The sequence below is a fragment of the Arvicola amphibius genome, chromosome 8, assembly GCF_903992535.2.
Source record: "Arvicola amphibius chromosome 8, mArvAmp1.2, whole genome shotgun sequence".
NCBI classification, from domain to species: domain Eukaryota; kingdom Metazoa; phylum Chordata; class Mammalia; order Rodentia; family Cricetidae; genus Arvicola; species Arvicola amphibius.
The window spans coordinates 121,191,417-121,205,835 of record NC_052054.1 but is presented as its reverse complement, the minus strand read 5'-3'; the positions used below and the strand labels follow the sequence as shown (position 1 = coordinate 121,205,835).

The 14,419-nt window shown below is 37.2% G+C and overlaps 1 protein-coding gene across 1 annotated transcript in view; it reads left to right on the top strand.

Annotated features, from left to right (window-relative positions):
* Window positions 1-14,419, top strand: part of Spag16 (sperm associated antigen 16) — a 961,928-nt gene that overhangs the window by 456,425 nt on the left and 491,084 nt on the right. The window contains exon 12 of the mRNA XM_038341053.2: window positions 12,032-12,175. Coding sequence (XP_038196981.2) covers window positions 12,032-12,175 — 144 coding nt within the window. The remainder of the gene's footprint in view (window positions 1-12,031; window positions 12,176-14,419) is intronic.

The following is a 14,419-nucleotide window of genomic DNA, read 5'->3' as shown; positions in this document are numbered from 1 at the left end:
TTTCTGAGAAACCACCATACTGATTTCCAAAGTGGTTGTACAAGTTTGTATTCCCACCAGCAATGGATGAGTGTTCCCATTACTCCACATTCTCTCCAGCATAAGCTGCCCTTAGTGTTTTGATCTTAGCCTTTCTGACAAGAGTAAGATGGAATCTCAGAGTTGTTTTGATTTGCATTTCCCTGATAGCTAAGGATGTTGAACATTTCCATAAGTATTTTTGGCCATTTGAGATTCTTCTGTTGAGAATTTCCTGTTTAGTTCAGCACCCCATTTTTTAATTGGGTGATGGAGGAGTGTCTATATATTACTTTCATTGGTTAATAAAGAAACTGCCTTTGCCCTTTAATAAAACAGAAAATTAGATAGGCTGAGTAAACAGAACAGAATTCCGGGAAAGAGAAGGCAGATGCTTCAGGCAGTCGCCATAAGCAGTCGCCATGCCTCTCCTCTCCGAGATGGATGCAGGCTAAGATCTCTCCTGGTAAGCGACCACCTCGTGGTGCTACAGGGATTACTAAATATGGGTTAAAGGAAGATGTGAGAATTAACCAATAAGAGGCTGAAACTAATGGGCCAGGCAATGTTTAAATGAATACAGTTTCCATGTAATTATATCGGGTATAAAGCTAGCTGGGTGGCGGGATGCAGCCCCACTGCCCCATCAACAGATTGGCGCGCAACGTGGTGACTAAATCCACTTAAAAACTGAGAGGGCTTTAAATAAAGGAGAGAAAGAGTTTAACACAGCTTTTTGCTGTTTGCTAGGACATGCCATAGAGAGATTTCCTGTTTCAGCAATAGTGGCAGAGAAAAAGCTGAGTCATTTTAAAACGCGGCTTCCTGGTGCTGTACCGCCACTGCAAACTCTGTTGTTAGGTCACCCTTTGCATTACTCATCTTGTTAATTTGAGTGTTTTCTCTCTGCCTTTTGATTAGTTTGAATAAGGGTGTGTCAATCTTGTTGATTTTCTCAAAGAACCAGTTCCTTGTTTCATTGATTCTTTGTATTGTTTTCTTTGTTCTTATTTTATTGATTTCAGCTCTCAATTTGATTATTTCTTCTACTCCTCCTGGCTTTTATGGTTTCCAGTGAAAATTCAGGTATAATTCTGATAGGTTTACCTTTATATGTTACTTGACTTTTTTCCTTTGCAGCTCTTGTTCTTTATTCTGTATGTTTTGTCTTTTGATTATTATATGGCAAGGGGATTATTTTTTGATCCAGTCTATTTGGGGTTCTGTATGCTTCTTGCGCCTTCATAGGGACATCCTTTTTTAGGTTTTGAAAATTTTCTTCTATGAAAATATATTTCCTGTGCCTTTGAACTGGAGTTCTTCTTTCTCTCCTACCCCTATTATTTTTAGGTTTTGTCTTTTCATGGGGTCCCAGATTTCTTGGATGTTTGATGTTAAGAATTTGTTGGATGTAATGTTTTCTTTGACCAATGAGTCTATTTCCTCTATAGTATCTTCAGCTCCTGAGATTCTTCTATCTCTTGTATTCTGTTGGTTTTAGTTGCCCCTGTAGTTCCTGTTTGTTTACCCAGATTTTCCAAATACAGAATTCCTTCTGTTTGTGTTTTCTTTATTATTTCTATTTCAGTCTTCAGGTCTTGAACTGTTTCCTTCAACTGTTTTTTTCTTGGGTTTCTTTGAGAGATTTATTAATTTCTTCCAATTGTTTCATTGTTTTCTCCTCCATTTCTTTTGGGGAGGTTTTCATTTCCTCTTTAAAGGTTTCCATCATTTTTATAAAGTTACATTTAAAGTCATTTTATTCTGCTTCTTTTGGGTTAGGATGATCAAGTCTTCCTGTTGTGTGACCACTGAGTTCTGGTGTTATCATGTTGCTTTTTAGGTTGTTGGAGGAATTTCTGCATTAACACCTACCCATCCCTTCCTTTAAATGACTCCTGCAGTGTCTTTGTGTCTTGGTCCAATCTTTGCAGTGGGTATCTGAGTGTTCGGGAGTTTTTCTTGGTCTGCTCTGTACTATCATTGTCTGTCTCAGAAAGCCTCTGATGTGTCTCTACACCTGCTCCCTTGGTGCTGTTTCTTAATCCCCTCAGTGTTGTAGCAAGCTCTTGGCCCCTCAGTATTATAGCAAGCTCTGAGCTCTTAGGTGGGGTGTGGCTAGCAGCTTGAGAGGTCCAATGGAAAGGTTTGGATTTGGGGAAGCCTAGCCACAGGAAACTCCCTGCTGGCTGGCTAGAAAAGGCAAGGGGTTTGGGGGAGGGCCCAGAGTTTTGTCTCACTAGAAAGGACCTCGGGAGTGGGGCATCCTGCAGTGTGGCTGTTCACTCAGATCTTAAGTGTTAGTATTGCAACCTGTAGAGTACTGCTTTAAAGTGTGTTGCTTTTGTTTATGCTGTGGAACATTTGTTTAATGATGTAAAGATTGTTGCTTTTGCTTATACTATAATTGTTTAACTCTGTGATATTGTGATTCTTTGCTTGTTTAAAACACATGATGGTCTAATAAAGAACTTAATGGTTAATAGAGAGGCAGAAGGAAGACTAGGTATGGCTGGAAGACAGAGAACATAAATAGAGGAAGAATTCTGAAGAGGAGGAGAGAGAACAAGGAGAGAAGGAGGGGGGTCAGCCACCCAACCACCCAGCCAGCCATGGAGAAAGAGTGAAAGTAAGATGTATGGAAGTAAGAAGAGGAAAAGGCCCAGAGACAACATGCATATGGGATAACTTAAGTTATAAAAGCCAGCTAGAAACAAGCCAAGCTAGGCTGGGCATTTATAAGTAACAATAAACCTCCATGTGTTTATTTGGCGGCAACCCACCCAAAGAATAAAGAGTGAAAAAAAACCAATAAAACAACATTTTGGCATTCCAGTATGGGGCTTGAGTCAAAAACAACCAAGAACAGGTCTAACCACCTCTTTTTAGGCTTCACTACGTAAAAGTTAATTCAGCTCTCACCATGTCACACAGTTCCTCTCCTTCATCCCAGTAACCCTTGGGAAATAATAAAACATATCCAGATACATACTCACAACCGTGAAATCATTAGGATAAATCTGCCTTTGTTCTTTAGCCTCTAAGACACTGTATGCCCTTATTGTGGCTGTGCTCACATCTCCCTCCAACCTCATGCTGGTCTGCCTTGTTTGTCCTCCTTAGTCTTCGTAGGTTTCTTCCACTTCTCTGAATGCACTAATTCCCATCAGTCTTGTCCGTTTTTCAACAAACAGGCATCTGTGCCTGGAACTCTGTCCTGAGGGCACCCTGAAGGTGCTTCCTACTGCTTACTCGGGTTTGAGTTGAAATTTCAGCTCTGTAATCAGAGCTCCCCTCACTGACTCATGGAAAAGAAATTCTTCCCTCCAGTCATGGTCATGCTGCATTGTTATGGTTACTTTGTAGCTAGATTATTTTATTTTTCCTCACTTGTTCATAATCCCATGAGAGAGACTGCGCCTGTCTGCTTTTCACTCTACACCATATTTCATCTCTCAACAATATTTGTTTAAGCAATGGGAAAAGTTAATGTTTATATCCTGATGCATATCTAAACATAAGATGCAGTTAGTAGATAAGGAGTAGTCAGGGGAATAGTATGTGTTTTGTTGTGGAAAGCCAGAGGGGAGCCAGCAGCTCTGAGTGTGTTTTCTTTAAGAGCAAGTAGGTAAATGGTAACCCAAGGTCACAGGACACAAGTTATTTTAATGTTGATTTCTTCTCAACCCTACTCTGCATCTTCTGTTTGGCAATAATTAGAGCCTGTGAACCGAAATGAAGGAAACATTCACAATGTTGAATTACCTAAAGCAAAGACAAGGGTGTCTAATTAGTCTTTCTTGTGACAATCTTTTTTGGAATAATATTCTTCCCTTTGAAAACTTCCCTTTGTAACTGTGGTGCTTATGTCACCAGCTCTACTGATAATTAGCAGTGTTCTCCATACACCTACACATATTCCCTCCAAAATATCCTATGGAACTCCACCATGAGAAAAACAGGTTCAGTATAGACAGGCTAGCATTTGAGTAGCTATCATGTGATCTTGAAGAATGCTTCCTATTATAAAAGAGAAAAAAACCCTCTCAGCTACAAGACATTATTTTATGTAGCATGCCTGGTATACTGTTTAACAAAACACCTCATGGATACTTCATCAGTACATGACTTGATTAAAATTCAGAATTAGCATGCACCCACAGCTTCTTTTTTTGAACCTCAAAGATGTTTTCTTGTGCTATTTCCACCCTAGTCACAAGCTTATTAGCTTGGGAATGAGGTGACAAGGCCTTTGTCTTCGTGACTTGTAATTATAATTAATAGTAAGTTAAAGAAAAGCAGAAAGCTTATATTCAAAGTTTAAAGTCAAATGACTGTGTGGCACTTGGAACAGGTGCTGGGAAGACATTTAGTGGAAACTTCTTTATTAGAACTTTTGGAAACATCTTGGCGAGAAGAAGTCAATATGTAGTTGTAGATAGACATGCATTTGTAGCAGATTCCAAGAACAGAACTCCTGCTAGCTTCATCTGGGAGCCCAGAGCCTAGCAAGGGTCAGTTCCTCTACCTGAGCTGATTGGAAATCTGACAGCTGTAGACAAGGAGTCTCTACAGAACTTCCTGACTCCACTGGGAAAGAAACCTCAGAAATATCCTTATGATCACTGTGAAATTGTTATTTACAGTAGATTAACTTTTACAGAGAACTTACTACCTGTGGATAGCTGACCATAATCAGTTGGTGCTTTCAGTGTGTATGTACTCTTGCACATGCATGTGTGCATAAGGGTGTGTGTTCACACAAACACAACTAATTATTTTCCTCACAAAACTTCTATGAACACAATCTTTTATGCTTATTTTTTGCTTGATTTGGTTTTTGTAGACAGAAGTTTCTATACCATTCAGACTCACAGTCATTCTGTCCCAAAGAAAACACAGAGGTTTATATTAATTATAAACTGTTTGGCCTATTAGCTCAGGCTTATTACTATCATCTAGCTCTTACAACTTAAATTAACCCATAATTCTTGTCTACATTTAGCCATGTGGCTTGGTACCTTTTCTCAGTGAGGCATTCTTTTCCTCTATATCTTGCTTTCTCTATATCTGAGAGGTGACTGTGTCTCTGTCCTTCCTCTTCCCAGAATTCTCTTAGTCTTGTCACCCTGCCTATACTTCCTGCCTGACTGCTGGCCAATCAGGTCTTTATTAGACTAATATGAGGGACAAATCTCTATATTATACAAGGGCATTATCCTACAACATTTCCCTTTTTTTTCATTTCAAAAGAAAAGCCCTGAATCTAATCTCCTTTGTTTAACTTTTTCATGACCATTATCCATAGCTAGTTGTAACTAATATGTTAAACAAAGACAAACATCCATAATCCATTTTTTGGGGGAATATGGGCATAGTTTTTTAGGTTATTTCCTGATGATTGGGGGTGCTGAGAAAATTAAGGTTTATGGTCAAGTCCTGATTGATGTATTCTGTGAGACTGGGTCATCTTAGACAGCAGTCCTGAGGCTGTTCTGGATATAGAACTCAAAGGAAACTGCAACAGAGTTGCTCTGAAACATTGGATAACCTGGACCACCTATTCCCATTGGAAATTTTTCAGGTGATCTCCTCAATCAAGCCTTATTTTTCTTAACCTAGAATGAATCCACAGCTCCTCATTTGCTGTGGAAACAAAAGCAAAACCTCTTCTGAAAAGTAACATATCTTTTAGTGAAATTTTGAAGTCAAGGCATTTTCAAAATATATATGTTGGATTACTTCATCAGTATTTATAATCAAATACCTTTTAGCAGCTGTTGCTTCTTCCTCAGCAATCAAATAATTTAAAGACAACACAATAACATACAGTATCCAGATTCTCTGTGTATTTCCATCTTTATGTAGCTTTAAAAAAAAACTCGGTTTCTTTTATTTTTACCTTTTACGTTTTTTAGAGACAGTGTCTTTCTGTGCATCTTTCATTGTCCTGGAACTCATTCTATAGACCAGGCTGGCATCAAACTCACAAAGATTTGCCTGTTTCTGCCTCCCAAGTGCTAGGATCAAAGGCTTGTATCAACACACCCAAGTACTTTTTTCTTTTTTAAATAACTTTATCTTTATTCTTTTCTTTCTCAAGGCTAAAACTATTTTTAAACACAGTGTACACTGTTTACAGGTTTTTTTTTCTTGTCTGAAGCTGTTTTACTGTGTATCTGTACCTTTTTCTGACCATAGGAGTCTTTAATCTGCTAACCAATATGTCTAGGATTAAAGCAGTGGTTTTGGCAGCTGGTTTTACCCCATTTCTTAGCTTTTTGAGAGTCTAGCTTCATGGCAGAGGTACTGGTGAGAGTCACATTTATTGACACAACTCTGGGTGTTTTTGTGTCCATGCCACCACCAAGCAGCATGCAGGTGACTGTTCATAATCACCATTTAAATATTTGGTGGCAGGGCCTCATAAAAGAGCTACCATGCAGTTTTTGCTGCTAAGATTGAGTCAGGAAGCTTTTCTTAAAGAAGCAGGGCCTCTTATTGCCACCAGCAAACAGAGCCTACTCAAGATAGTTATCAAGAAGCTGTGCTTGACTCTGTTTTTGTCTGTCTAGAATCCTTTTTGTTTAAGCTTTCTCAAGTTATAGTGAAAATTCTTAACCCACATTAGGCACTATTCGTATGGAGGTTTCTTTCCTACCCTATCCCGCAGCTGTTCAGCCCCCCCCCCCCCCGCGCCCAAAATACAGAGACATATTAATTATAAACAGATTGGCCTATTAAATCAGGTTTATTATTATTATTAATTTAAATTATCCCATAATTCTTGTGTATGTTTAGCCACGTGGCTTGGTATCCTTTTCAGTAAGACATTCTCATCTTGATTCCTCTGTGTCTGATTGGTGACTGTGTCCATGCCTTTCCTCTTTCCAAAATTCTCTTAGTCTGGTCACCCTATCTATACTTCTGGCCTGACTACTGGCCAAACAGTGTTTTATTAAGCTAATATGAGTGATAAATATTTAAGTGTACAAGGGCATTATTCCACAGCAGGTTTTTATGTAGCATTGTCTGACCTAGAAATCACTATATTGCTAGGCTCAAACTCATAGCAATCTACCTGCCTTCTTCTGCCTCCCCAGGGGTGATTAAAGGCATACATCACCACACCAGCTCTCACTCTTATTTTTAACACACTTTTTCAAAATGACTGACTAAAACTAGTGAAGCTACTTCTCCTTCAAAATGACACTCCGCTGCATATAATAGTGTTCCTTGTGTCCTAATCTTCCCAGGACTGCTCCAAGTCCTTTGTATGTATGAATTTATGAAGCTTCCACAAGTCTATTGAATCAGTATTCTGATAGTTCTATTCTTTACATAAGAGGACAATGCTTAGGCTAATGAAATGCATTTGAAGATAGGCAACTAATGAGACTGGAGTAGAAATGTAAACTCACTTCTTACTACTAAACCCACACTATTAAACATTAGTGTATTCCATGTTATGAAAATTCTACAGAAAAAGTCATCAGAAAACTCCAGCCACAGGCCAAATGTGACCAATACTTACGTTTATAAATAAACTTTTATTCCTTCACACTCTTGCTTATCTATTTAGTCTTTGTCAATTTACCATAGTAGCACTGAACAGTTGCATCAGAAATCCAGGACTCATAGATTAAAGTGCTTCCAATATGTTAATTTAGAAGAGGAATAAACAGGCCTCTGCTTCAGACCACAAGCAGTTCTTTTCCAGTCAGCTTTATTTGATCCATCATTTTATCAATCTGAACATAACCAGTGTCCAGTTTTCAAGAAAAACATCAATAATTCTAGCTTTTTATATAGTGTTAGAGAGAATTTAAAAATGTATACCTATTCTTTAGAAACATCTAAAGACATCTTAGTGAATCCTCTAACATAACTGAGATAGTATTCTCTGCCCTTGTTATCTAAAAAGAAGAAATGATAATTGAAGTTCTGCGTTCACTTTACTGAGGAATATAAACTCTGAAGACACTCATCTCAAGTTCATAGCACATCCTGGCTCTGCCACCTCCTGACTTCATGACTTTGTGTATCATTGAAAATGGTGATGTGCTCTAGTAACTCCTGCAAAAATTATGACTATGCTTAACCCATCTTATAGGAGTATTATAATGATTAAATAATTGATTCCTATAAAGTATTGATAATCACTCCTTCAACTTCTTCAAAAGACTGATTTAGAAATAAACAGAATTATAAAAGCTGAAACCTGAATATGATGGGGGAATGTTCAGTGAATTAATCACCTTCAGAACTGATGTATATCAAATACTCTTCTACTTGTTTATGTAAAGATGTCTACGGGAAAAGTTGAATGAAACATCAATCTCCTTTTGACTCATAATATTAGAATAAGTAAAAGAAGTGTAATAACATGGAGTCTATACTGCCAAAAGTCTCTGTGAATGATTTAGGACAGCTAATCCTGGCCAGGCTTCTCTAGTGCCTACAGAATGGAGCATCTTAGCTGCAAAGGATAGGTCTTCCAGTTCAAGACTAGTATATAATGTGGTATTGTTCATTTTCCAGATGAGTCCTTTACCTTGGATTTAACCATGACTAAATGACTTAAGCATGTACAAGGATTGGTAGCATATAAAAGCTCTTTCAAATTAGTTATCAGTATTTGTAATGTACTTACAAATAAAAATTATGAAAATGTGTATGTGTTAGCAGTAACTAAAATCATCTGCCCTAAAACCAGACTATCCTGGACTCAATGACAGCTTCCAACCATTTCCAACTGTGAGACTAAGCAGCATACACCCTAACTGTTGACATGGGATCAAAAGAGTAACACAAAACACCCTAGCATCAGTCACTATCCGACTATATCCGACATGTATTTATTAAATAGGTATTATGTGCCACACACTGCTGAGATTGAACATATAATGAACAAAGCAAGCAGAAGGCCCTCTTCTGTGAGTTTTCCTTACAGTTGTAAGAATTAACCATTTAGTTCAAAGTGTGAAAGTTTAAAGGAGTTTGATATCTTTCTACCATTGATGAGAGCTGGGAATGGCACTTTACTTTTGTTTGGGGAAATATTCCTGGATTTTTACCTCAAAATTTTGAACCTGGGTTTTCACCTCTTGATTTGGGATAAATTCATTCAATAAATAATTAAAAAATGTCCTTATTGATTGCTTGCTCCCAATTTTGCTTAAATATTTCTATTATTTTAAAGATCTTTTTCATGGATGAACTAAAATGTTAAATTTTTTGCAAAATAGAATATCAGTGCTTGACTGAAGTTTTTATATATTTAGCAAAAAAAGATTGAACATATAAGTATTTCAAGCACACTTCCATGTACACATGGAGTATATACATATATACATATATATCATGTATGCATACATTTTCAAAAATGTATATAAACAGCCTCTCATGCTTGAATTTACCTTCTATGACATTATTTATACATGGTCAATTGTTATCCAAAATTTTAAACAGAAAATTTCAGAAACAATATGATGTGTAAAATGCACATGATTATATGCATGTAATACAGCAGAATCTGTGCTAGACTGTTGCTTCTTGGCTGGAATGGGAAGTATCTCTCTTGCCAACAAATACACTATGTGTGAACTGCCTTCCCATTAGTCACTTTGTGATAGGATTCACTAGAGTCATGATCTCAAAGCACTTGTGATTAAATAAATACTCTAAAAAAACTTTATAATGACTCCAAATGCAAAAGTTCTTGACAAATTAGATGTGTTCCAGAAAAACCATAAGGTTTCTACCTTAGGTGAAAAGGCGGACATTCTTGGCTTACTGAGGGAAGACCAAAATTGCTATATATAAGTAAATAAGTAGATGGACACCTAGATAGATAGATAGATAGATAGATAGATAGATAGATAGATAGATAGATAGATAGATAGATAGATGGATATGTATGTGTATACACACACACATATATGGATGGATGGACGGACGCACGGACAGACAGAGAGACAGACAAACAGATGTACAGGTAAAGAAGAAGTTTTTGAAATCCAGGGCAAGAGAACATCTGTTCATAAAATAGTGGAGAAAAATATATTTGTGCTAGTTTAGCTGCCAGATGTCAGGTTTCAAAGCTGCGGTCATAGTGTATGGAAAGTGCTCAGTGGAGATAGAAAAGACGGTCATTGGTGAGTAGAAGACACGAGCAGAAAATATGTTATATATTTCTATGTCATCACGAGTTATTGCTGTAATCACTTATGTCACCCAATTTCTAAATTTAACTTTATCACAAATTATATGTATATAGGAAAATGAAAACAGTGCCAAGGATGGAGAATTTGGTGTTGTAAGTGGTTTCTCATGTTCACCGGGGAAAGTGACGTGGACTGTGTTCTCTGAAGATAGGTAGAGGCTACTCTGCATGTGTAAGCATGTGTGCACATGCACAGACACACACATGCATGCACATATGCACACAGACATGGAACAGTAGAACTTGCTGCCATGTGACACAGGAGGCATTAGTGTGGGAGTACTATGGAGAGCCAGAGAAGACATTTCCAAATGAATTTGCTTTTATTGAGTTTCTGCTTATATCCTGCCCTCTGCCTTCTACAAATAGCTCCCTTCACTAAAGTCATTTTGGAAACTTATCTCCCAAAGTTTGTAAAGACATCAATGATTTTAGTTATCTTCACTTAAAGACGGTCATTTATCATTTAGTCAAGTGTGCCTGTGTCTGCCAGGAAAGCTGTGAGCTGACATATATCATACTCAGTAACTCCAAGGATTTGCTGTGCCTTCTAGTGTGTATTTGAATACAGAATTCATTTCCATCTGACATTTTTACCTCTCATCATATTTTTCTTCTAATTAAGTTCCATAAATGCATCCTTTAGCTGTTTGAGCTGTAATAAATTTCTTTCATGAATTGGCCTTCTGAAAGTCAAAACCAACATTGTGCTGAACTGAAGTATGAATAATTTTCCTTCTACTGTCTTTGTTTTGAGCAGTAAAATACTGAAAAAGTGAGTGAAACAGTTGTGCCCAAACTGGAGTCTCTATCACAGTGAATTCATGTCACCTAACTCTGGCTCCAGTCTATCTCAACTCCTAACCTGGAGTCTTGATCACGGTGAATTCATGTCACCTAACTCTGGCTCTAGTGTGTTTCAACTCCTAACCTGGAGTCTCGATTGCAGTGAATTCATGTCCCTAACTCTGACTCTGACTCCAGTCTGTTTCAATTTCTAATCTGGAAGTTTAAGAGAATTGATGTAAGGAATAGATAATGAGGATACAATGCTTGTCACAAAAGACCTGCAGTAATAGATCAGACACACAGTTTCTACAGAAATTGATTTCCTAAAGTCCCTATTCCAGAACAAAATAATCAGGCCATTCATAGACTAGAGAAACGTTCTGTTCTTGCAGTATTATTTCTAAATCATGTTTTGTTTTGTACTGTCTAGGTAAGTAAGCATCTTATATGTTTAAATTGTAATAACCAAGCACAAATTTATATTTTTTGCTAATGTTGAAGTTGGTATTTTAATAGGTACTTAGCATGAGACTCATCTGTATACATTGAATTATAAGGCACAGATAAGACACTGTAAATAAGATTAAAGCATTGCCATAGACAAAATTAACTTGTCATGCTCAATTTTACATTAATTTAGCCCCTATATTTAGTAGTCACACTCTTCTACTTGTTTATGTAGAGATGTCTATGGGAAAACAATAGTGTTTGATGTGTTAATCATTAATTTGCATTTTTCTTTGTCATTTCACCCTAGGCCTTTATAAATTTGGAATTGCCTTATACATCTTGAATTGATTGCCATAATTTGTGTGCTATGCTTTGACTGAAACTAGTTTAAGTATTATGTTAGCAGAGTTGATCTGCTCTTGAGAATTCTGGGTAAAGACTTGATGAGCCTGCCTTGCTTAAATGGGGTAATCATTGATGTTCCACTATTTGCGATGGGAAAGTGCTTGCCTTCATCTACCCATAATGCCCTTTCTTCCTCCTGTGCAGCATCGTCATGCACCCCTGCAAGGACATTCTGGTCTGCTGCAGTGAGGATCGCCTCTGGAAGATGGTGGGCCTCCCAAAGGGCAATGTACTTCTTACAGGATCCGGCCACACTGACTGGCTGTCGGCCTGCTGCTTTCATCCCAGGTTGGTGCACAAAATCCCTCTACAGCCCAACAAAAAGTGACTGTTCTGCAGCCATACTGTATACCTTTGAAAGAACGGCTGTTTGTGTTCTCTGAAATTTTACACCCTCCTCACAATGCAGAACGATGTAGATAAATGTGCCTTTGGCTTTCATTATATTAACTGTAGATCGGTTGCCTTTGATATCGACACATGTGAAGCTCAGTTCACATGCTGACACAGTTAGCAAGGGTAAAAAGCTTTCCAGGACAAGCATTATAAACGCTGCTTTTGTGCACTATGTGCCTCTGAGAGGGCACATGGGAGTCTAGTCAATAATGCATGCCACTGTGTGTTGTGTCTCTGTTAATCTGCAGGATTTCCTTTCAGAATTAAGTTATTTACCTAAGAGGATCAGAAGACATGATCAATTTCCATTAAAATCCAATGGCATTCAAGATAGTACAGAGAACCAACAGATCTGAATACGATCCAGAATTCACTGACTCTATCCAGAAGACACAGGGAGTGATGGAAAGAGTACTCTTAAGCACACAGGTGGCACAAAAGTCTACCTCTGACTCCTTATTATCAACTTCTGCCAACAAGGCTTGCCACTTTCTGCTGTTCATTCTTATTTTTAACAGTTTTTGAATGCTCATCTTTCTGCATCTTTCTACTCCAGTCTAAACATCTTTGGTTCTTGGGTTCATTTCTAAAATTCCATTCAGTAGCTCTTTTCTTAGGAAGATTCCTCATTGAATCATTTTCATGTTCCTTTTACCGAGTTCCTTTTGCATTAATCATTTTTTGAAACTATATTGAAAAAATAAATAAGCTCATTCAGAATTCTGAAAAGGCAATGACAAGCCTGAAGCAGTTTTTTTCCTTCCTTTTTGCAATTTTTGAAAACTTCCTAACGTTAATTTATCTTTACTACTGTATACTTGAATTTAATTTACAAATGTGTCATACATCTCTCATCTGATCAACAGAGCCAGGCCACCCTCTCACCCCTGAGAAGCACAGAGCCCATCTTGTAAGTAGGGACAGCACAATTAGAAGTGTGGCCTATCTATCTCTTCAGTATCTCCTAGGCATACAGATCAGATTTTGATAATGCCCTGTTACCATGACAGCCGGTGACTCAGATGTTTTCTCATTAGTGCTCAACCAGCAATGGCCATTATAATAGATCTTCCTGTTTCCTCAGTCAATTGCTAAAATTAGAACGAGGTTGGATACATCATTATTAACTTTTAATAGAAATTTGCATTCAGTACCTTCTTATGGTAGGAGGGTTGTGAATGCTACTGTGGTGTTTTCTACAGTGTAGGAGATGCAAGCAATGAGGGAAACCCATTGTTAAGCGAGTGACTTAAATGGCAAATGTGCTTCCAGTATACTTCAAGGCAGATGATTATTAAAAACAGCCACCAAAACTTAAAATTACTTGGGCAAGAGATAAATAATGACAGAGATTGTAGTTTAGACCTCAAACATTTTATAATACTTAATATTTGTAGCTTATCACTGGAGACTGTATGTAGAAAGCTGTAGAGTCATGATTTTTGAAATTTAAATAAGTTTAAATTTATGAGATTTGATTTTTCACTTTGCCTGCTTAAGCTAGTCTAAGAAAACTATTGTTGAAATGCTATTTTCTTGTTTTTCATCTATATTTTAAAATGACTTGTTGAGAATAAGAAAGGTTTTGGTGGGTAATATAGTGGGACAAAAATGACTGAACATTGTTACATATGTGTGTGAAATATTCAATGAAAATCTTAAAATGGAGAAATGCCAAACTTAAAAATAATTTAACCATGATATTTTAATCTAACTTGACCCAATGGAATCAATCATAGATAAAGAATGTAACCATAGTCTCCCTCAATGTAAACTATGATTGTTTAATTTTTTTTCTGTAGACAAGACGTAGGTGAAGATAGAATGTATTATCCTTAACTTCTCATGTAAAAATGAACTTGTAAATTTTCTTGTCAATTCGTATTTCTCTTTTTTGGTGACTTCTGCAACTTTCAGCTGAATATGATCTTGGCCAACTACAGAGATACTTTAAAGAATATTTTATGGACAGAATGAATCATTTTGTTTCTAAAACATATTCACCACTAAAGTCTTGGGAAATGGAAAAAGATAATATTTTTATTGAATCTTCAAAAGTTTCATACAAAGTATTTTGGTGATATCCAACCGCATTCTTCCCCTTAAGGTCTCCTAGGTCCATGTTTACCTCCACAA